The sequence below is a fragment of the Neodiprion lecontei genome, chromosome 6 (genome assembly GCF_021901455.1).
Source record: "Neodiprion lecontei isolate iyNeoLeco1 chromosome 6, iyNeoLeco1.1, whole genome shotgun sequence".
Lineage (NCBI taxonomy): Eukaryota > Metazoa > Arthropoda > Insecta > Hymenoptera > Diprionidae > Neodiprion > Neodiprion lecontei.
In genome coordinates, this window is record NC_060265.1 from 13,065,937 (window position 1) to 13,089,088 (window position 23,152).

A 23,152-nucleotide genomic window follows, 5' to 3' on the forward strand; every position below is an offset into this window, starting at 1 on the left:
GCCTCTTAGATACAAAATATTTTCATATCCGCTATGCGCAAGTGGATGATAAAATTTTTTTGTATTCTTTTTAATATGAAAATCCCTTTTTGCAATGACATTAGGACCATTACAAATACCAAGAATCATAGCAACTTTCAATTTTTATGATGATAGGATCATATTCTAGCAATGAAACGGCAGTTGTTTGTTATTCTAATACAGTTTATGTTTAAATTCACAGGCGGCAAATGATGGCATTGTGATGATTCCCTTCTACACATACTTCATTACATGCAACAGTACAGCTACCATACGTGACGTCATTGGTACGTAAAAGGCATGATTAGCTCATCATCGTGATCTTCATCATACCATCATATCATATCATATCGTATATATTTGATTAGGCGTATGATATACTCGGATATTTATAAGCTTTCCACCATTCGTCATCGCAACTTGAGGAAAGTGGTGCGGAATGGGCGTAGCGGTAGTTACCTGGTTCGGCGTGAGCGCCCTACTTCGTGAAATTGTTTCGACCGAGAATATAAGGTGCGTTTTTCATTTTGAGACATCGAAATATGTTAACCCCAGATTGCTGCACCTATTTTTTCTAATGTCGTTGCCACACAGGGGTTTTGGAAAACCCATTCAGATTTTTCTACATAACAACAATGGAATTGTCATATTTAAGTTTGTTTTTGAAATCGATTGAAAATCGATTGAGGAATTGCCTTGCAACGAAAAAAATTTATAGAATGGAAAAACTCCGAAATATGCCGGTTTGAACAGAAAAGAAAGTCCAAAAATGCGAAATAATGTCGATTTCACTCTTTTTTTCTTAATTCATCTGTTCTATGCTAGTAGCCCGATTTCCAAAAATTCGTTGAGCATCTCGGAGGGTATAGAAACATGGCTGTGCGCTTTTCCAGGTTTAACTGTAGCAACGGTTTTATGAGCTCTACTGACAAGTCCTCCAAAAAGATTGCGCGACACGTTGTTTCATTTTCTGCATTTCACGAAGACGTAGCTGTTTATCCCTGACTGATGTATCATCCCGTAAAAAAATCTCAAAGGCCAGTGACATGAGCGGCCGGATGCGCTATATTCGTAACACGTTTGGGCGAACGGATCGATACCTCCCGTACTGAAATTGTAAAAGTGAATTATTTCGGGCTTTCCCGTATCCGTATCAAAGCTTTCACGTCTATGCAGCGTTGACAACAACATAACAATCTTTTTTTTTTTTTGGGATCAATATTACAGCAGAGTTTTATTGTTGCTGTAAGCACAGCGCGCAGATTCCACCTTCAAGATTGTTTTGAAATCATTTCAGGTGTTCGCTTTACGTCCGAATCTGACCGACCAACGTAAGAGAATACAAGGTTATCATTTTATCAGCGATTGGAATCGATGTGAATCAATTATCGGACATGATGTTTTTCCGCTACCGTGAATTGATTCCAATAAGGTATTAATATAGTTACTCAAAACAAGTTCCGATGCTTCTCGGTTTGACACGGTCCCCACATGCGGAAATGCATTTATCATGTACGAAGTTCTTGTATCGTTCATCAAGACGATCTTTATGCCGTATTTATCTGGTTCAGCGTGCATGTAATTGCGAAATGGATGTCCTCGAGAACTAAAAAACTGCTCATCGATTGTGCAATATTTATAATGAGTATTACATTGTTTGCAATCTATTAAAAGTGAATCCCAGATTTCGCGAATCGGTTCCATTTTGTCGACGGAATCTATTCGGTGAAAGTGGACTTGTTACCAAATCGGATTATCTGTAACAAAAACGTAAATCTTTGAGACAGCATTGTCGCATGATAAACTGGCGACGAACGCCTACGCCACATCCTTTCAACGTGATTATGGCCATCATCTTTCACACTTGCTAAATACAAGAACCGGAGAATCGCTTTCAATTTGAGTGAATCTTAAATCCTCCATATGTATATTTGTTCCTCTATATGTATACGTTTCAAAGCAATCTGGGTGCTCGTATAAGTTACAATTATGTTCGGTATATTTATTAATTTATCATTAGTAACAACCACGCTACGATTGGGCTCTTGACATCGGCAGCTGCACTTTTACTCCAGGTAGATGACTCACTAGACGGTTTACTGAGGCTCGTTCGCTTATTTCGGGTGCTATTGTCGTCCACTTGTAACGGTTGTTGCCGTATAAGTTCTTTGGGGGACGTTTTCCGTATATATACTTCTTCTTTCTCTTTTGGGAGGTCATGGCTCTTCCGGCTCGAAATCCGTGTCGCTAGAAGCGAACTTGGGTTTTCCCTCACTCGCATCCTCTTCTGCTTCATCGACCGAAGTAGAATGAAAATAATCGATTTTAAAATCGCCTGGACTATCAGAGCGCTCTCGCTGTGAATCAGGACCAAAGCACCGCTTCTATCCCCTCGCAGCTGCGCGTCTCATTTCGAGTTTGCATGTTTGTTTTATGTATTTTGTACTTTTATGAGTTGCTGTGTACAACTATTTACTCGGCAGATTTCAGCTCGGATCTAGCGATAACCAAGTTATTCAATACAGAACTGTGACCACAAAGCATCAATTTTGATTTGAACGATGTTTTCATATGAAAAAAAATCGCAAAAACGAGGAACAAATATATTATATTATGAACATAAAATTAATAGAATTAAAAAAAGTACACACCCCTAAAAAACTTACATCTTTGCCACAGTAGGATCTTGGAAACCCTGGACTCACTTTAGAAACTCAGTGCTCAGTGGTTCGATGGCAACTGATCGACCCGGCCCATGTCACTACTGAGGAGACCCGAAACTTTTTTTACATCACGGTCCTAAGCTTATCCCCTTTCCATTATTCAAAGGCTAGCCTATGAAAATTACGCTGGACTCTCTGGACCCTTGTGTGACAATATGAGGTTGAAAAATATGCATCGTACAAAGAGATGCCCAGTATAAAGACATTATGATCTAAAAAGTTAAACCTAATCCCGTAAGAATTAACCTATTTCGTTAACTGAAGATGTATGAAGACTGCTAACCTAACGGCGCTTTCAGTAACCATGACGGACGAGATGAGTTCATAGTCAAGCCGTGCTCTCTGCGTCGCTCAACTCAAGTAGATAAACGATTGGTACGTAAAGACGACAAGAATTAATCTTACCATCACGTATACCTAGTTAGATAGTGCAGTATTCAAATGTTATTATGGGAATGAAATGACCACCGATTAAAATTTGTATGTGTCGCCATATAGATACTGTAGACTCTCCACAATTGTGTAAATTCGTTTCGGGCAATCCACTTCAACCAAACTCAGCAATGTTAATCTAACTGTATCTCAGTTACATCGACAAAGAAAATGTCAATTGAATACATGCACATCATAGATATACACGGTTGTCTGTTAGAAACCAGTTTTTGGTATAAACAATAGGAAGATAGTCAAAGGAGTGCTAATAAAGGGATGAAATTATACAGTGTTACTTAGACGTGTCACGTGCAGACGACCATCTGAAGGATCTCACCCAGCGTGATCTCAAAAGAATATACATATATAATCTATTCCCGAGCGGTTAGAAATGGATTACTTTGGGCTTTGCTTGTATAAAGTGTAAACGCACCGGCTGTGATAAAAGTACACTATTCTGGGTGACAGGAAATCAATGGTATGGACAAGATGGCACTCGAATTGTCCACACTAGTTCATATTTTGTGTAACAAAATGAATCAAGTACACTATTACAAATGACAAAGAGAGATTTAGGACAATTAAGGTAAAAACTATCACAAATAACAAAGAGCGATTTAGGACAACTAAGTAGTACGTTACAGTTTGTGAAAGGTGAGTTGAGGAGTAGGCCTCCTTGGGTAGCGCGAAAGTACACCACTTAAGACACACCATCGATTCACCGAGCCGTTCCGTTAAGAATTTTGAGTTTCCACGATTGTCACGATGAAATTGCCGGAAGAATAGTCGCTATCGTTACACGTTGCTTCGGATTTTTTTTTTTAATGCGCTGTGACTACCTTATTTAAATTGTTGAAAGATGTTCAAAATTCATCACTTTTTTTTTCTTTGTTTTTGAGTTTTTTTCCTATCGTTATATGAATTGAATGCGCCCCCCGTATACAATAATGGTAGTTTATTGAAAGTGTTGGGAATTCCATGTATTGTCGGTGAAGCCAGCGGAGACTGATATGGTGATTCATTCAACATGGGCAATGGTCGGTTTTTGAACTCGTTGTTCACAGTGAAATCTGTTGAAACAGACGATGATGATGTCGCTTCTACAAAATTCATCACGTCGGATAACGTGCATGGAGCCGTTGACTTGTTGATTCCGATTAATTGATAATATGTATGTATGTAATATTTATTGTTCCCCTTGGGGTTACAAAGACTTCCATTTTCCTCTCCCTTTACCATATTTTTACATGTTTTCTTAACCTATTCTTATCCTATTCTTACTTCCTACCTTACCTTTACTTATTTTCTGATTGCCTGTGCCCTGTGCCGTTGCCGTGCCATTCCCTTACTTTCCCTTTTATCCTTTTCTTATTCTTTATCCTTATCTTTACTTAACCTTATCCTATTTTACCTTATTCTATTCCCTATTTGTCCTTATCCTAATCGACTTCAATTTCCCATTCATCTCTCACTTTTTCATTCTCTTGTACATCCCTGATCCTTTCCAGTTCTCTCATCCAGACTTCTCCCACCCCCTCCTCACCCAACATCTCCCTCACCACCTCCTGCCAGCTTTCCCCCCTTCTATCCCAGCCCACGCACCTTTCCCATACGTGCTCCCATATTTCCTCCTCCCCCCTGCACACCCTACACATTCTCTTTTCCTCTTCTTTCTAGTACCTTGCCTCCTTCATCTCGCTTCCCAATCTAAATCTTGCCACTCTTGATCACCTGCTTTCCCCCAATCCCTTTCCCAGATACCCTGGTATCCCTTCTCCTTTCACTAGCCTGTACCATCTGCTGTACCTCGATTCCCTTATTTTCTCCCACATCTCTTTTCTCTGCTCTTCCCTCCATACCAGCCTGTCAAATAACCAAATCCTTTTTTCCCAATCCCTCCCAAACCTTCTTTTTCCTCTTCCCTATACCTGCCTCATTACTACCCCTGCCTTCCGTACTCTCTCCTTCACGTGTGCTTCCTGTCCCCCATTGCACTTCACTCTATACCCTAGATGACTGAACTCTTTAACCTCCTCTATCTTTTTCCCTTTCCATCTCCAATCCATTTTTTTCCTTCTGCCGCCTCCTTTCCTAAATCTCATAATCCTTGATTTCCCTACATTTACTGTCATCCTTTCCCTGTTCATATACCTTTCTAACTTCCTAATCATTACCTCCATCTCCTCTTCACGTCTCGCTAGTAGCACTATGTCATCAGCATACGCTACATCGATACCCTGCCGCCGCGCGCCGGCCAACTCCACCCCCCCAACCCGTCTCCCTCTCTCCATTTCCTCTTCTGAATCCGCCAGCAGCAGGTTGAATACATGCAGACTGAGCGGACATCCCTGCCTTAACCCCCTCGCCGTCCAGAACGCCTCTCATACCTTTCCCCCGCTCCTCACCCAACTCTTTGTTTCCTTGTAAATTTCCTCTATCCTTATCCTTAGCCTTTCCCTCACCCCTCTCCTTTCCATAGTCTCCCATAGCACCTTCCTGTCCACCGAATCGAACGCCGCTTTTGAGTCCACAAAGAACGTCACCACCTTTCCCTTATCCCTTCCCACCTGTCTATTGATTAAATAGTCAAGCACGTATACGTTGTCAATTGTACCCATTCCTTTCCTGAAGCCAGTTTTATTTTGCGGTATCATGCCCTTCTCCTCCACCTCTCTTTCTAACCTTTCCGCTAATGCCATCGCATAGACCTTATACAGAGTTGGCATCAGCGTCACCCCCCTATACTCTTCTACCCTTTTCCCCTCCCCCTTCTTTGTATCGGCGCTATCAATCCCTCTCTCCAATCCTCTGGCCAGCTCTCCCCCACCCAAACTCTGTTACATGTTTTCCATACCCACTGCTCCATCTCTTCCCCCCCATACCTCCATACCTCGCTAGCTATTCCATCCCCCCGTGGTGCTTTTCCATCCCTCAGCTTTCCTATCACCTTCTTAATCTCTTCCCTCTGCAACTCCTCTTTCCCGTCCCCCTTTCTATTTGCCGTCCCCCCGCCTTCTGTTATCTTGCTTTCCACTCCGCCTGATAATCCCATGGAATACTCCCTCCACTCCTAATCGCCTATTTCCTCATTCACCCTCTTCCTCTTCTTTCTTTCCCTGTTAACTATCTCCCATACCTTGCTTTCTGTCCTTGCTTCCGCTGCTTCTTTTATGAATCCCGCATTTTCTTTCTTCCTCCTCTCCTCGCACAGCCTATTATATTCCCTTCTTTCCTTTCTATACGCTTCCCCTTCCCCCTCCCCCTTTCTCTAGTTCCTTAAACCTTGCCTTACTTCCGCTTTCTTTCGCCCACATTCCTCATCCCACCAACCTTTATTCACTTCACTTCCCCTCCCTCCTACCTCTAAAGCTCGTCTAAGCTCCCTTATTCTTTTCTCTATCTCTTTGCCTACATCCGCTTCTCCTACCCCCTCCCATTTGACCTCTGTTCTAAACCTCCTCCTACCCTCCTCTGTCCAGTCTCCATTACAAGCTTCCCCTACTCTTTTTCTCTTTCTTGTCCTAGTCACTGCCCCCCTCATCCACACTTTTACCGGGTGATGGTCCGAGTCAACCCTATCCCCAATCTCCATCCTTCTGACCCTATCCCTTACCTCGCTGTCTCCTATAGCGTAATCTATCACCGTCACCCCCGCCCCTCCTACATACATAAATTCTCCCTCCTTATCGCCCTCTATGTTCCCATTCATTATTGCCCATCCTGTCTCTTCCAAAAATTGCACCAGCTGCTTACCTTCGGAGTTTATTTTCCTGTCCTTTGATTTCCTACTCCTATTCTCCTCCTCTCCTTTCCCCAAACATCCTTCCCCCTCCTGCCCTGTCCTGGAATTAAAATCACCCCTTACTAGCACTCTTGTTCCTCCCTCTACCTCTTCTGCCCGCTCCTTCAATTCCCCTATCTTCTCTTTCAGATCCCCATTTACGTATATTCCTATTACTATCTATTTCCCCCCCCCCCCCCCCCCCCTATACTTATTTTCCTTCTTATCATCCCCTCTTTTACCTCTTCCCTCCCTTCCTCCCCATTTACCATCTCCCTTCTTGCCCCTAACAGCATTCCGCCTATTGCTCTTCCCTTCCTATTTCTTCTCACCGCATACTGCACTTCCCATCTATACCCTGCTGGCAACTCATTCCTAATTCTTTCCCACCCCTTCTTTTCTATCCATGTCTCCATTAAAAATATTACATCCCACTTCCTTAGACCCCTCCAGAAATCTTCATCCTTTCTCGCAAGCCCCGCTACATTCCAGAAAACTACTTTCCAACCCTCCCTTTCCGTCTCGCCTACTCCCCTCTCTCTCCTCTTTCTTTCCCGCCCCCTCTGCCTCTGTCCCTCCCCACTGACCATTTCCCCGACTGCCTTTCCCTACGTACCCCAGCCTGTGCTTCTATACCCCCCTCTTGTCTTTCCTCGCTTGCTGTCCTTTCCCTATCGCCTTCCTCCACTTTTCCCCTCCCCTCCCTCTGCCCCTATTCCCTCTCTCTCCCTGCACCGTCCCTAAGCACCTTTCCTATCTCATCCCACTTTCACATTTTCCCTTCTATCCAGATCTTTGCATACCCTATTCTTACTCTGTTTCCCCTTCTCTCCTCGATAGCTGCTATCTCCCTCAACTTCCATTTCATTCTCCTCTCTGCCCAGGTGAGATCCTCTTTTCTCTCCTCCCTCCCTTTAAGGACGCTTTTTCTTTCCATTACCTGCCTCTTTTGCTCCCTATTCCCTAGCCTTGCCATCCATATCCCCTTTTCTCCCCCCTTTTTTGCGCCTACCTCCCACATATCCTTTACCTCGACCTCTACCCCTATCACCTGCATAATCTTTTTTAACCCTTCCTTTTCCCTTCCCTTCTCTATTCTCGCTCCTCTCAATACTATATTTCCCCTTCTTTCTTCCCTTTCTTTCCTCTCTGTGGCCCACCCCATCTTTTTTAACCTATCTATTGTCACCTGCGCCACTTCCGCATTCCCCTGTCTCTGCCTCTCCCCCCCACCTTCTGCCCCCCACCTTCTCTCCATTTCTAATTCTGCCAGCCTCCCCTTTACCCTGTCCATCTTCCCTCCTCTCCGCTCTTCTACCTCTTCTAATCTTTTACCTAGGTCCCTTATCGTTTCCTTCATCTCCCCCCTCTCTACTTCCCACTGCTCTTCCCTTCTAGTCATTTCCCCTTTAATCTTTTCCATTTCTTCCCTGATCCCCCTTCCTTGCCCTTTGACCTCCTCTAGACCTATCTTTAACTCTTCCCTAATCAGCCTTAGCATATCCTGTATACTCCCTCTCTCTGTCTTCCCTTCCTCACCTGTCTTGCCCTCCGGCGACCGGTGAACTTTCCTGCTTTTCCCAAATACTCTTCCTCTTTCCTGTATCTCATGTGCATCCTCCTCCCCTTTTTCCCCCTTCTCCTCCCGCTTTCTGTTCCATAAATCTAGCACCGTCGTCGCCGATCCCAGGCTATGACTCCTATGCCTCCCTAACGATGCTACTGCACCCGGACTACCTTTCTTCTTCTCCTTCTCTACTCTGTTCGCCCCTTCTTTTTGGCCACCCGCGTTGCTCATACTGTTCATCTCCGCCACCGCTCCCTACCTTATCTACCTGCCACCTATCTGTCTTTGCTCCATCCCCCTTCCTACGCCCTAGATGTCACCGCCTATTTTTTTGTTATCCTTCCCGTTGCCGTCCGCCGGCTTTCTCTGACTAACCTCAAAACTTTCCCCCTTTTTTCACCTGTCCTTTCCTTCTACTCCTGCCTCCCTATTCCCTTCACTCGTCCGCACGTCCTGGTCTTCCCCACTCCTTCTCTTCCCCATTTCCTTTCCTCCTCACCTTTGCTATCCTGCTAAATTCTCACACTCTTTCTCACACCTGCCACTCACATCCAAACCGGAAACGGAAGTCCGATTCATTGATAATATTTCATTACGATAAACTGCTTCGGATTTCAGATGGAAAATCACCTTGCAGCTGCACTCATTTTTAACCCACATCATTTCGATTTTTGCTTCGTCAATGAGTTGAACTGAATGGTTGTGTCAACTTGGCTTTGATGACCGATCTGAGGAGATATCTGATTCAATTAGTAGACCCACAAAAGTATGATTTTTGACTAATGTGATGTTAAAGTTTGTAAGATGTAAAATTGGGGAATCTTACGATCGAGTTTTCACGAATTTATCGATAAATCGCATAGTTTCGAAGTATACGAATCCTCACCGTCAAGCCGATCTACCTTCACTCTCACGTTCAGCATGTCTTTTCTTCCACTTTCGAGCAAAATTCTATTAATCCAGACCGACGCGCGACGAGGAGAGCACATCTGAGCTGTGACTGAATTGATGAGAAATTGTTTTATGATCTATTTTTTACACATCATGTTATTTTTGACTATTACCTCCAGCGAACCGCCACACGTCTTTCATATTTATTGCTTCTACTTGCCAACTCTCCCACGCTTCTTATATTAACGCTATAATCTGCATCTTGTCCTTCTATATCGATCCAGCCTTACGCTACTTGCTATCTACCTTACTCTGCTAATTCTATTTTCTCCACTATGGATTCTTATATGTACATTTTCTGCACCCATATGATTTGTCTCCAAACTCACTTGTATTTCATCCTTTAATAACCACATATTCAACTCAAAACCCTACTCTCTTCGAAGACACATCTCTGCTCTACAGCCAATTGCATTTTTCATATACTCGAATGAATCATCTTTTGATCAACAAGGAACCATTATTCAATATCTTACACAAGACCTTCATGTGTGGTTGTTTTGTGCGGAAGCTGATCCATTTGATAATCCGTAACAAACATAATATGACGAAGGATCAACTTCAAAATAAGTAGTTATATAAGAGGAGTTCTGTCTCAAAACTGCCTTACCGACCTGATTGAATGCTGCAGGACGCGCCTCGCCCGTAGTCGGTTTGTTACCAACTGCAAGATTGCGGATTAACCCGCAAGATGGCGGACTGACATGCAAGATGGCTGACTAGCATGCAAGATGGCTGACTAGCATGCAGGATGGCGGACGAGATGACGGGACATGTAGTCGGTGTGTTACCGACCTAACCTTTTTTTTTTGTTATCGCTGGGAAAATGCCTTATGCACACCCCGAGGCGCCCCGCAAGGACCCTCGGGGTAGTGTGGGACTCGCATCCACTAAAAAACCAGCGGCCATCCTGGTGCGGGTAGGGGACTCCCCGGAACCGCTCGAGGCATATCTTCAGAGAGCCCCCGGGCACTACTACGCGGCTGCGTGTCTTGCCTGTTGTGGTGTCTGCGTGTCTTGCCATCCTCGTGGGTAACTTCCTTCTAACCGCGCTGTGGCTGGCGCTTCGTGAGGCGAAGCCGTCCAGTGCCGAGGGCAATTCCCATTCTGCGTCCTCTAGGACTAGGACTATCCTCGCGGAGGTCAGGGGAAGACGGCGCGGCGTCGCGCTCCAGTCGCCGTCTCAGGGGGTTGGGGCTGATGATAAAGAGGAGGTATTGAGCGGAGAGGCCCTAGCCCTAACCGGGGGCCAATTACATCCTAATCTGGCACCATCTATGCCTCTCCGCGCCCCCCCCTGGCCCGCCCCGAGGGACGAAGCGAAGCTCGGCCGGCACACCACCCCGCCGACCCGTTCGGGTCCCCACATGTCCGAGCTACCCATTCGGCCCGTGTAGCCTGCGCTACCCGGTCTCATTCCCTGCGCGCTGCGGGGCCTGTTGCCGCGCTCTCTCCTCAAGTTCTTTTGCGGCGATCACCCGTTCCGCGAAGCGGGCCACCGCCGCCCATCCCTTCCCTGAGCCCCTCATTGACCGGATCAACCCGGCCAGGGTCAGGTCCCCCCCAACGGCCTCCCGCAGGGCCGCCCTATCCGTCCCACGCTGGGCAGGTTTCCACTGTGGGGCTTGACGTGTCCGCGGCCCTCGCACAGTGCTGGCAGGCCGGCCGCTCCGCCCTCCCTATCCTGTGCAGGGAGTCGGCGAAGCAACCGTGGCCCATCAGCACCTGAATTAATCGGAAGGTCAACCTTCCATGACCCCTGCCGTGCCACCCATCCCAGTTATCCGCGATCGCCGCTCTTGACCTCCCGCTGGGAAGGTCGGGACCCTCCAGGGACCTCCTCCATCGTTTACGGGCAGCAAGGAGGTCTCTCGCCCTGACAGTCCTTGCTTCGTCAGTACAGCAGGATCCCGTCGTCGCTCGCGTCTCCCACATCCAGCCGTATGCTCGGTGATAGGCACCAGCCACCAGGTGTAGCGGCGTCGTTCGGGCCAGCATTGTGACAGACACAAAGGACGCCGTCCGGTATGCCGCGACCACCCTTGTGCAGATTCTCCTCTGGTGCTTTCCCATGGCACGTTTTATGTGCCTTGACGTTTTCGCCACGTCCCCCCATACCGGAGCCCCGTACAGAATGGCCGCAAACAGGGTCCCGGCGTACAGTCGCCGCTTCGTCTCCGACGTCCCCCTGAGGTTCGACATCAGTCGCGATGGGGCCCTCGTGATGCCCCCGATCTTCATTTCCATGCCCGCGAAATGCTCCCGGAATGTGAGACCGGAGTTCAGCCATATCTCAAGATATTTCATGGACCCCGCCCGTGGGATCCTCTCCGAACCTACCCTCAAGTCCGGGATGTGTTCCACCGTCCCTTCTCCCGCGCGGCCGAAAAGGACCGCCGCCGTCTTGTTGGCCGATATCTTGAGCCCAAGGTCCGATATGCGCCGGCACACTCTCGCCACCATTGCGTTGGCCAGTGCCACCGCTGATGCTGGCTCCGCCGCGGAACTCAAGACCAGGGTGTCGTCTGCATAGCATACCACCGCGGTGCCTGGCTCCGCTCCAACCCGCAGGACCTCGTCAAACGACAGGATCCACAGCAAAGGACCTAGAACAGACTCTTGTGGAACTCTGGCCGTCACAGCCAGGCTTCTCAGTCCCCCGCCCTCCGTTGTGTACTCGACGTACCTGTGGGAAAGATAATCGTTAATAATTCGCCGCATGGACGCGTGTACCCCCTTCGTCGCGAGCGCGTTTCTGATAACAGGCCATGGGAGGCTATTGAAAGCGTTGGCTATATCCAAAGATACAGTCACCGCGCAGCATCCCGTTCTTGTAACGCCCTCGACGAACTGGCGCACCCTGATTAGCGCGTCGATTGTTGATCGCCCTTTCCGAAAGCCATATTGCTCGTCCGACAGCCGGGCCCGGGGGTTCTCTTCCATCCAGTTCCCTAGTCGAAAAACCAGAACCCTCTCGAAGGCCCTCCCCAGTTCGCCCAAAAGGCATATAGGCCTGACCTTTGGAAGAGATCCGCCGGACGTGCCTCCTTTGGGAATAAGCACTAGCCGGGCCCTCTTCCAGGATCGTGGGACGTGCCCCTTCCGTAGACACGCCGTTAATGTCTGTGTGATCAGGGTAGGCATCCCCTCGGGGACTCTTGCCCACGCGGCTCCTCTATGCCGTCTGGTCCCGGGGTGGTGTTTCGCCCGCTCCCCTTCTTGATCGCGGACCGTACTTCGTCTACCGTGACCGCCCATCCCTCGTTCCAGCTCCGGTCTCCCTGGCTCTCCGGCTCGTTGCCCTCTCCTCTTGGGAATAGTGGTGTGAGGAGCCTCCCCAGGGTCTCGCTATCGAGGGTTTCCGTCAGCCTCCTCGAGACGGTGCGGAGCCTGCCCAGCACCAGCTTGTAAGGTAGGCCCCATGGGTCCGATTCCACGGAACCCACGAGGTGTTCCCAGGCCTTGGGCTTTGCTGCTTTTATGCTGTCCCGCAGCCTCCGCTGGCTGGCCCGGTATTCGGCCTCTCTGTCGTCGTGGAGGCCACTGGCTGCTCTCCTGTTCCTGGTGAGGCACCTCCTTGCTGCCACGCAGCGCTTACGCTGTTCGGCCAGGTCCTCGCTCCACCAGTACGTAGTCCTCCTATAGCTCTTGGTTCGAGCTCTGGGAGCGGTCGCGTCGCAGGCCTGCGTTATGGTCCTGTCCACCCATGCAGCCAGGCTGGCCGACGTAGTCTGGTCCTCGACCGTTGTTCCCCATGCTAGACAAGTGACTAGGGATTCCCCGAAGCATTCTACATCGGATCTGCGCCAGTTCCACCGCGCGTGTCCACCTCCGTCCCCAGATTTCACGTGCCGAGAGCCCTGTATCTTTCACGCTATATAAAGGTGGTCCGAGAGCGTCTCCCTCTCTGTGAGAACCCGCCATTGCTGCACCGTCGGCGTCAGGCTCGGCGTCGACCACGTCAGGTCAACAACTGACGAGCCTTACGCCCTGACACACGTTGCCGTAGTCCCATCGTTGTGCAGGCTTACTCCGCACGACGCCCCCATCTCTCCAAGAGCTCGCCCCCGCGGTTGCTCCCTGCTGGGTCCTATGTCGGCGAGCGGGCTTTGAAGTCACCACCCACCAGTACCCCCCTGCCGCCGTCGCCTGCTGACCGGACCACCCGCGCCAGGTCGTCCATAAACGCCTCGAACGCTTGAATGGGGACGTTGGAGGATATGTAGCCAGACACGACTGCTATGTTTCCGCATCTGGCCGCTACATACCCCCTTCCCCTCTCCAGTAGGGAGCACCGTGGTGCATCGCACTCCATCTTCCAGCATATGGCCGCCAGGCCGTCCTCGCTGCCCAGCCAGTTGTCTGCGCCCGGGATGGAGTGTGGCTCGGATATGAGACACATATCCACCCCCTCTTCTAACGCAAACTGGCTCAGCAGGTCCTTGGCCCCCCCCCCCCCCCCCCCTTTCCCCGACTGTGGTTCAGATTGCTCTGCAGGAAGAACCTGGCCATCTGCGGTGTCCCTGGCTGCGGGCCCCCGACCCCGTTCACTGACCGACGCGCAGCGTCCCGATCCAATCCTGTGGGCGCTGTACCTCCCTTTGCTGTTGCACACCGCGCATTTCGGGGAAGATGTGCAGCTTCTCGCCTGATGTCCATCGCTGCCACACCTGAAACACGCACGCCTGCGCGCTGCCCGTGCATTGCACGCGGCGCCTAGGTGTCCAAAGCCCCAGCACCTGTAGCATTGACGGGGCCGCACCTCCAGTAGCTTGACCCTGGCTATGGTCCAGCCTATTTTAATCTTACCCTTCGCCGCCACGGTTGTGGCTGCCCTTAGAGGACACTGCAGCCAAGCGCTGAAGAGCCGGCTAGCCATTCTCCGCGGAGGGCCTACTCGGATCTCCTGTGAACTGCATCCTCCCTGTTCCGCTGGGGTGCGGGCCAGCTCTTCGGTCGTTACCGAGTCGTCCAGGCCTTGTACCCTCAGCTCACCCTTGGTTGACGGTCGCGTCGCCTACACCGCGTCGCCGTATTTTTCCCCGATTACATCGGAGAGTCGCTACGCCAGGGCGTTCGCCTTCTTCGCGTTCTCGGGTCCGGGTATTTTTATGAGCACCCCGCCATTGGCTGCTCGCCGAACCCTGGTCCCCCCTATGTCCAGCTCTTCCAGCCGGATGTTGCCGCGGGCAAATTGCAGGATTTCAGCGTAGGGGGCGCTCTCCCCTCTGCATTCGATGGCGACCACGGCGGTTCTCGGGGCCTTGCGGGTGGCTCCGGGCGGTTTGTTCGCACCTGGTTGCGCCTGGATCGACGGCAGGACCCTTGGCCTAGCCTCCGTTGGCAACCTGCTGTGATTTGCCTCTCCGGGGGGGTTCCTCTTACTCGATCGCTCCTCCTTCTTTTTCTTCCCCTTCGCCTTCGCGCCGCTTCTTCCCACTTTAACCCAGACGTCGTCGCCTGCCTCCATTGGGAGCTTGCCGCGCCTGGGGCTTCTTTTGTGGGTTCTGCGGTATCTCGGGTCGCGCTAGATACCGCGCGCGCCCTGTTGGGCGGTCCAAGGCCCGCACCTCTTTCCCTTACGGCATCCGGGGTGGCCGCGGTATGGCTTGGATTCCCCTGTCTCTTGTGCTGCACAGTATGCGGGAGATCCGGCTGACCTCCTCTCGCTTTTGCCCGAGGGCCGCGGCTTGCCTGGCCAGCTCTTCATTCCTGGCCCTGTCCTCGTCTTTTGGCCCCCGCCTGGGCTCTCCCTAGGGCTACCCGGTACTCCTCCCGCCTCTTCTGGAGCTTCTCCCTCTCCCTTAGTCCATCCAGGACCTGGGTCTCCAGCTTCGTTTTCTCCTCCCGTAGCTCTGCGGGACCGGCTGCCATTACTGCTTTGCCGGTAAGGGTGAGCAGAGCTTCTTTCGTCCAGCCCACTCTCTTTTTTATTTCTCCGCTCAGTCTGCCGTTCATTGACTTGCATTTCATCCTGATGCCGTCAATTTCTTCCATCCGCTCCCTGATCTGGGCTCCTAGATCTGCCGCGGTCATGTACCTGTATTCGACGAGGCCTATCCCCTTCGGAACATCTTCTGGGAAGCTCGTCACCACACCGGTGACCTTTTCCCTAGTCTTCGTGGTAGTAGGGGGGTCTTTCGCCATCCTCGGACGCTGGCTCTGGGTGCTTTCCTCAGATCCCGTCTCATCGGTATCTGAGCTTCCTACTGCGTAGGCCCCCTTATTGAGTATAACGCGCCTCTTCTTGTCCTTAGGACGGGTACCTGTGTTCTTCTTCTGGCCCTCTCCACCCTCTTTGGCTGGAAATACGGCTCTCGCCTCTCCAGTCCCGCTTTCTGTGGCTTCCGTTCTGCCCCCCGCGTGCTTGCCGGCCTATGCGGCAGGGTCGGCTCCTCTTCGTCCGAGGAACTCGCGAGTCCTGGCGGGGTGAGCTTGCTCCCCTTTCTCTTGCTCCCCTGCTGGCACTGCGGCTGCGGGGGTTGCTTCTCAGCGTGCGCCATTGGCATGTTCTCCTCCTTCTCTCCCTTCCGGTGGCCTCAGTCGCAGGTGATTCTGCCGCTGGATCCGTTCCCGTCCTTGCCGTAAGGGGGGGCCAGCTGCTTCCCCTTACGATGAGACGTCCGCGTGTCTTCCTGTCCTCAACTCCTTGATTTGGTTTGGGTGGTGTTGTAAAATCCATGCTAAAACGAATAATATATATCGACGGTTAGGCCATCATGGCAACCACACCGCAGTGTGGCATATCGCCCCGCCGGTAAGATCCCTACCCCCTCGCACGGAAGCCGCTGTCGGTTTGTCGGGTGGTCTGCCCTATCCGCTCGAACCCCCTGAACGTACATCTTTAGCGTTGCCAGCCCGGGGATTACTCTGTCAATCAGAAATAGGGTAGGCCCCGACCCAGTGAGACGTTGCCGGATTTGACCTACCGCACACGCGCTCGGGATACCAGGTTTGACTCCCAGATTGGCTCCAGTCAGCTGAGGGGAGCGGTTCTCCCACTCTGAACGTGTGGTTTCCTGGGACCCTCGCCATGGAACCGAGGTTTCGTAGACTAACGTTTACCCGTAGTATGCCACCAAGGTCCGGTAAAGGTACTGAATTCACTTACAGCCCCGGTCAGTCGGCAACTACACCTTCCTTGGTTGGTCTCTGAGAAATCGCCCCAAGGGCCCCAACCGCATCACATGTACACATCGCACATTCAAACCACCATTCATACACTCAGCCCCAAGAGGCTGAACCGACTGTTCTTAGTGGACACTCGTCTAGAGTCACTCCCGCCACGAGGTTTTGAAGTCCCGGGGCGTCGGATCCTCAAGATTCATCGCGTCCATCAAGCCCCTACACCGCGACAAGGTGACAGCCGACGTAGGGGTACCGACCTTTTTTTTTCAGCGGCAAAGGGGAAATCTTCGATTCAATGGTGCCCTCGGATAGTGCCGGATTTTTACCTTTTACCGGCTTAAACCCCTCCGCCACTCATCACCCAGGACGGAGTGGCCCCGCTCTCGCATTACTGCACTCCGTCCCTGTGGCCGGCCGTTCTCTTGGCCTCTCTCTCCCGCTTACCTTATCGTGACGTTGACCATCTCGGCTAGACAGTCGCGCCTCAGTCAGCTTTCCTTCGCCTCCACTCTTCTTGCCTCGGTTGTGTCTACTGTTGGCACGGAATTTGCTACTGTCTGTCTTCCGGCGACGTAGTCCGCAGTCACACTTTGCACTACACTCACCACTACACTTCGCTCGTTGGCTTCGCACTGTTGTCCTGCCAATTTACTCGCCTGTCCGTGTCGTTAATCTCCTGTCACTGCGCTTCCTACGCTACGTTCATTGGCTTTGCAATACTGTCCTGCCAAATGATCTAACTGTCCGTGTCACTAGTCACGCTTCGCATCTCCCTACGCACTTCTAGTCTTTTCTGCAGAGCATGTTGCTAGCCGTGCTCACATGGCCCCAACCTAGCTCCTGCACACTTACCTGCAACGTCTGCATCCTGGCCAGCCGCCAGTCCGAGCAGGTGGCCCCCTTGTCCACCGTGGACCTGTAGTGCGGGAACATCCTCACATGCTCGTCCCAGCTGACGCCTTGGCAGCTGGCGGTAAAGACCACGCCGTCGAGCACCACAACGTCTAGCCCCATCGGTTGCATATTCACCGGACTGCACAAGTTCGTCAGCTTTTGTTGGCCTCCGTACTTGCGCTTCAGGTACAATATATCTCGGTTGTTGCCTACGTAGTTTACGTCCCCGTAGGTCATCCGGACCCTTGCACCCTCGATACCCGGCATTGTCGCTCTGACCGCAGGCGGTCCTATCTCGATTTCCTCGGCGGCGTGCCTTGCCGCCAGACCCACGATCTTATCCTGTACCACGCCAATATCCGCTACGTCACTGGTAGGTTCGGCCACACCATCCCTGAGGTGGCCCGCGCTCCTAAAGCATACGGCGTGCCTGTATGCCAGGTCACAGCCGCACGCCGCGCGCCACGTCTCGCGCAGGCGTCCCCGGCTTGGGTCTCCTGCCTGGTCGTTCACCCCTCTTGTTCCTTTCGGCCTCCTCCTTATCACGGAGTACTCGTCTGATGTAGTCAGCCACTGCATTTCACTGTTCCGACCCTCTCAGCATGGCGCGCACTACCTCCCGGATGTTCGCGGTCGGTCCAGTCGCGCTCCACCTTTCTTCCCTCGGTGCCATCCATGCCGGGCACACGAACCACGTGTGTTTTTTGTCATCCGCAGCGGCTTCGCAGTGGTGGCACCTTGGCGTCGTCTCCTTACCTATCCGATGGAGATATGCACCGAAGCACCCGTGCCCCGTTAGGCCTTGGGTGAGGTGAAACTCCATCTGGCCGTCTCTCCGGTCGATCCAGGGTACTACCGAGGGTATCGCCTCCATCGTCCATGCCCCCTCCTCCTCTTCTCCCCATTCCATGCCCCATTCCTCGGTCATCTTCACCCGCTCCTCACGTCTCAGTCTGGCTCTAGCCGCCTTGCCACCGGCCCCGCTTCTCGCATCCGCCTCGGCCATTCTTTTTCGTTCGGCCACCATCAAGTGCAGCGGGATCAGACCCGCCAGCAACATAGCGGCCGGCGTCGAGACAGTGTGGTACGCCGACACGACTCGTAGTGCGCTGGCCCTTCCCGCGGCCTCCAGTCTGCTCCTGTTCATCGCCACCTTTGGGGCGTCTGCCCACACCAGGGCTCCGTAGAATGCAACGGAGTATATTACGCTCGCCAGGAGTTTTCTTTTCACGTAGGCCGGTCCCCCGATGTTGGGCATCAGCCTCCCAATGGCTGCGGCTACGCCAATAGCCCTGTTAGCGGCCTTTCGCACGTGCTCCGCGAAGTTCATCCTGGCGTCGATAGTCACTCCCGGGTACTTCGAGCTGTCTGTGGGCTTCACCTCGTGTCCTTTGACTTTGAAAGGGTTTACCTTCAGCGTGTGCCGGCTAGTTATCACCACTATCTCTGTCTTCCTTTCCGCCAGTCCTACGCCAGCCAGCCACGCCCAGGTGCTGCTGATTGCTTCATTGGTCTTGCTCTCGAGCAGTTCCGCCGTCCTAGTTGTCACCACCAGAGCTACGTCGTCGGCGAGGCCGATAGTTGTCACCCCTTCCGGCATTTTCAGCCACAGCAAGTCATCATAGGCCACGTTCCACAGTGGTGGGCCGAGGACCGACCCCTGTGAAACCCCTGTCGTCCACCAGCGCGTTTTTCCGCTTTCGCTGGTGTGGTACAAGAGTAAGCTGTTTTCCAGGTAGCTCTTGACCATGCGCAGGAGGTACGCCGGCATGTCCTTCCGCTTCTTCATCGTTTCCAGGATTACGTCGTGCCCAACTGCATTGAAGGCGTTTTTGACGTCCAAAAGCGCCAACAAGCAGGGGGTAGCGACGCGACCTTTGCGCTCGTTCGCTTTCCTGGCGATGTCCACGACCTCGTCGATGGCTTGGTTGGTTCACCTTCCCGTACGGAAACCGTACTGATTATCTGCTAGTCCGCCTGACGCGTCCAGAGCTGCCTCGAGCCTGGCGTGCAATAGCCTTTCCAGCATTTTGCCAGCGACGTCAATCAGGCTGATGGGCCGGCACTTCGGCACCTCCCCATCCTTAGTCTGCCCCTTAGGCAGTAAAACATGCCTTTGTCTTTTTCACCTGCCGGGAAATGCTCCACTGCGAAGGCACTCGTTGCAGGCCCTGAGGAGTGTGTCCGGGTAGCACTCAGCAACTACGGCCAAGACTTCGTTCGGCACTCCGTCAGGTCCTGGTGCCTTCCCCCTACCGAGCCTCCTTCTCGCGTCGGCGAGCTCCGCCTCGGTGAAAGGTTCAGTGGGACCGTCGTCGTCGCACCTGGACGTGGTGCTTATCGTCTTCCCATAAGTTGGGAATAACTCACCCAGCACCCCCTTGACGATTGTCGGGTCTTCTGGTTGCCTCAGGCCTCCAAGATTCTTGGTGACCAGCTTGTACGAGAGCCCCCACGGCGAGAGCGATCTCGCTGGACGGCGGTCCTGCCACGCTGTGGCCTTTTTCTCGGCATTCCCGCATCGCATGCCCTGGTGATGGTGTCCATGAGGGCGTCCACTTCCAACTTCCGGTCTCGGTTGGACCTTGCCTGTGCTTCGCTTTCTCTTCTTCAAGAAGAGACAGGCTGTCATGGCCGCCTTGTCCAGCTTTCTAACGACCCATCCCTTGCTGAACCGCTGGCTGGCGCCTCTGTCCGTTGCCCGAGCTCCACCGTGCGCCACCAACTCATGTAGATGTAGCGGTGGTCGCTCAGGTTCTTCGAGGACCCTCCATCCTCGTATCTCGGCCGCCACTCCGGGGCTGCCAACCGTTATGTCGATGATCGACTTCGCGCCGGTGGCTTGCCTGCTCCAGGTTGGGGCGTGTCCCGTGTTTATGCGCCAGAGGTCGGGTCTGGCTAAGTACTCAGCCACGATCTCGCCCCTCTCGTCCCGTCTATCGGATCCCCATAGCGGTGACTTCGCGTTGAAGTCGACTGCTATGAGGATCCTACCCCCTGCCGCCCTGACTGCCTCCTCGAGGCCGTCCAGCTGCATCTCCAGTGCTTGCGTCGACGTATTGGGCGAGACGTAGCAGCTGAAGACACTCGTGCTGCTTACTCTCACCCACACGAAGCCTTCGCCTCTCCCACCCAGCATCAGGTTGCTGGTGAGGTTTCGCATTCCAAGGATGGCCGCGTCACCCCTCGTATCCACCAGCCAAATACCTTGCTTCCCCGCCCTGCTAGGCTCAGATACCAGCAGTATGCTGGCCCTCATAGCCGCAGCAGTTTAGGTAAGCAGGTCCTGGGCGGCCTGGCTTCTGTTCAAGTTTACCTGAAGTATGTCCGCTTCAGGCACAGCCCCGGGACGCGTGTTGACGCATCTCACTCCTGACATAGCGACGTGCTGAAATCGAGCCTCCGCCCGAACAACCTTCCCAGTGTGGTGGGGGAGAGCATCACTGGCTCCACGTTCGCCCTTCCCGTCCTCACCACTCCCCCGGAGTTGGGCACCCTTATGGTGGCCCGCCCGTTGCGCCGGTCCTTGGCCTTCAGCAGCTCCGCCTTGAAGGCTCTGGACTGGCCACTCCCGGCGAAGTGGTCCACTCTTGCCCCGCCGTTTGTGCACATGATGCACCTTGGGCTGGACCTTCCGCACTGCTTCTCCTTATGCCCGGTCTCACCGCATCTCCTGCAGGCATTCGAGTTGTCTATGCCCAGGCATTTGGCAGTGTGATGTTCATACCCTTGGGATCTGTGACGCCTGTCAACCGTGATCCTTTCTCGGATCCGACAGACGGTCCAACCGATCTTGATTTTGCCAATCATCAGCAGCTTCCGGGCAGTCTGCTCTGTCATCCTCATCAGCGCAGCCTGGATGCCCCTAGAACCACTTCTCAATCTTATCTTGCCCTCGAGCGGCGCTTTTAAGGCGCTGTTGAGGGCCACCCTTACCTCTTCCCCCGTCGTGATCTCGTCAAGATCTCTAATCTCGATGGTCATTGACGGTTCCAGAGTCGAAACCTTGGCCTGGCCACCCAGAACCCCCACGACGGCCTCCTTCAGGGCCTGTGTGCCGCTCGAGCCCTTCAGCTCGAGGAGGACATCTCCCCCTCTGGATCTCCTGACCGCGGTGATGGAGACACCCACCTTATCCGGGTCCACCTGACTCCTGACCTTCTTGAGGAGTTCGGCATAGTTCTGTCCTCCTTCCGTCTTGATCAAGACGGCGTCCGGCCTAACCGGTTTTCTAGGCCTGGGCTTACCTTCTTTCGCGGCGGCCGCGGCCGTCTTTTTTGCTGGCGCTGCTGGTGTTGGGGCGGCGGCCTTGCGGCGACCTCGTCTCACCACCTCGCTCCAGCCCTCCTGCTGGGACTTCTTTCCCTGTTCATCGAGGCGCGGCCTCTTCTCCGCAGCCCCGGTTGAGAAGGAGATCTCCTTCCTCTTGGTGGCTGCGGCTGCCTTCTGCTGCTTCTGCTAGGGCTGCTGCGCCCCTGTCTGCGTGGCCTCGTCTCCGGACTCCCGCGGTACTCTGGTCCCGGTCAGCTATTCCTCCATCCTGTTCCAGACACGCTCGACGCGCCTGACGACAATGGCCGCCTTCACCAAGTCTTCTTTGAGGGCGACGTGAGTTTTTTGTGGGCCGTCGTGAAGCCCTTCATTCCCTCAATAAGGGTAATCAGGGTCTTCAGCGATTCCCTCCCACTCACTTCCTGCGCATTTCGGGTGGTCAGACTTACCACCCTAGGGTAGCTCATCGTCCTTGCGCCCTTATTCCTGGCTTTCGGGATCGCTTCCTTCAGCCCCGGCGCGCCCTTCTGCGCACCCTCCCTCGGCGCCTCTATGTCGATGAGGACCAGTGGCATCTGGACAGGCGCCGCCTCCCTCATCTGCACCTCCAAGATGGTGCTCCGCCTGGGCGGTGGTGGTGGCCGGTGGATGCTGGTCCTTCTCGCAAAGGGATCTACCTCAAAAAACTCGTATTCCTTCTCGATACTTGTTTTGTTTTGTTTCAACTTTTCCATATTGTAATATTTTTGTCTAACGACGGTTCGCCCATCATGGCAGCAGCACCGCGGTGCAGTATCTATCCCCGCCGGATAGAACCCTAACCCCGTACTCGCGCGGAAGCTGCATTCATCTTGTCGGGTGATCAGCCCTATCCATGCGATCCCCCCCACCCCCCTTGCCTCTTTAGGATCTTCCGTCCGGGGGATTCACCTCTCGATCCGAGCCAGGGTAGGCCTCTATTCGGGTGAGACCTTGCCGGAAATTCCCTATCAGCTTCGGGTATGAGGAAATACTGACCAGGTAATCCTCCATTCATGAGCCCGAGATCTCAGATTCAACCCTCTGTTTGGCTCCAATCGGCTGCAAATAGCGGTTTTCCCACTTCAGACCTGTGGATTCCTAGGAAGCCACAGGAAAGGTACAGACATTTTTTACATTTTGCCCCGGTCTGTCGGATTACTAGTCCGGCCTTGGCTAGTCTCAGTAGAATATCCTCACAGATCCCGACCACATCTCATTCACTCATCTCCCATTCATTCCTCCTCATTCCCTCACCCAGCCTCAGGAGGCTGGGCCAGTTGTGCTGAGTAGTCGCTCGTCTAGTCTCGCCTTTGCCTGGGGATTCTTAAGGCCCTGGGCATCGGGTCCTCTAGTTTCATTGCG

At 52.7% G+C, this 23,152-nt stretch overlaps 1 protein-coding gene across 4 annotated transcripts in view; it reads left to right on the forward strand.

The window, feature by feature from the left end:
- LOC124294980 (dipeptidase 1-like) overlaps positions 1–23,152 on the forward strand; it is a 1,606,684-nt gene that overhangs the window by 1,092,385 nt on the left and 491,147 nt on the right. For 3 of the 4 annotated variants that reach the window (XM_046742822.1, XM_046742823.1, XM_046742824.1), the window contains exon 10: positions 224–308. In XM_046742822.1, the coding sequence (XP_046598778.1) occupies positions 224–308 (85 nt within the window). Of the gene's footprint in view, positions 1–223; positions 309–389; positions 443–23,152 lie in introns of those variants that run through there. The other variant, XM_046742825.1, reaches the window with a different exon arrangement.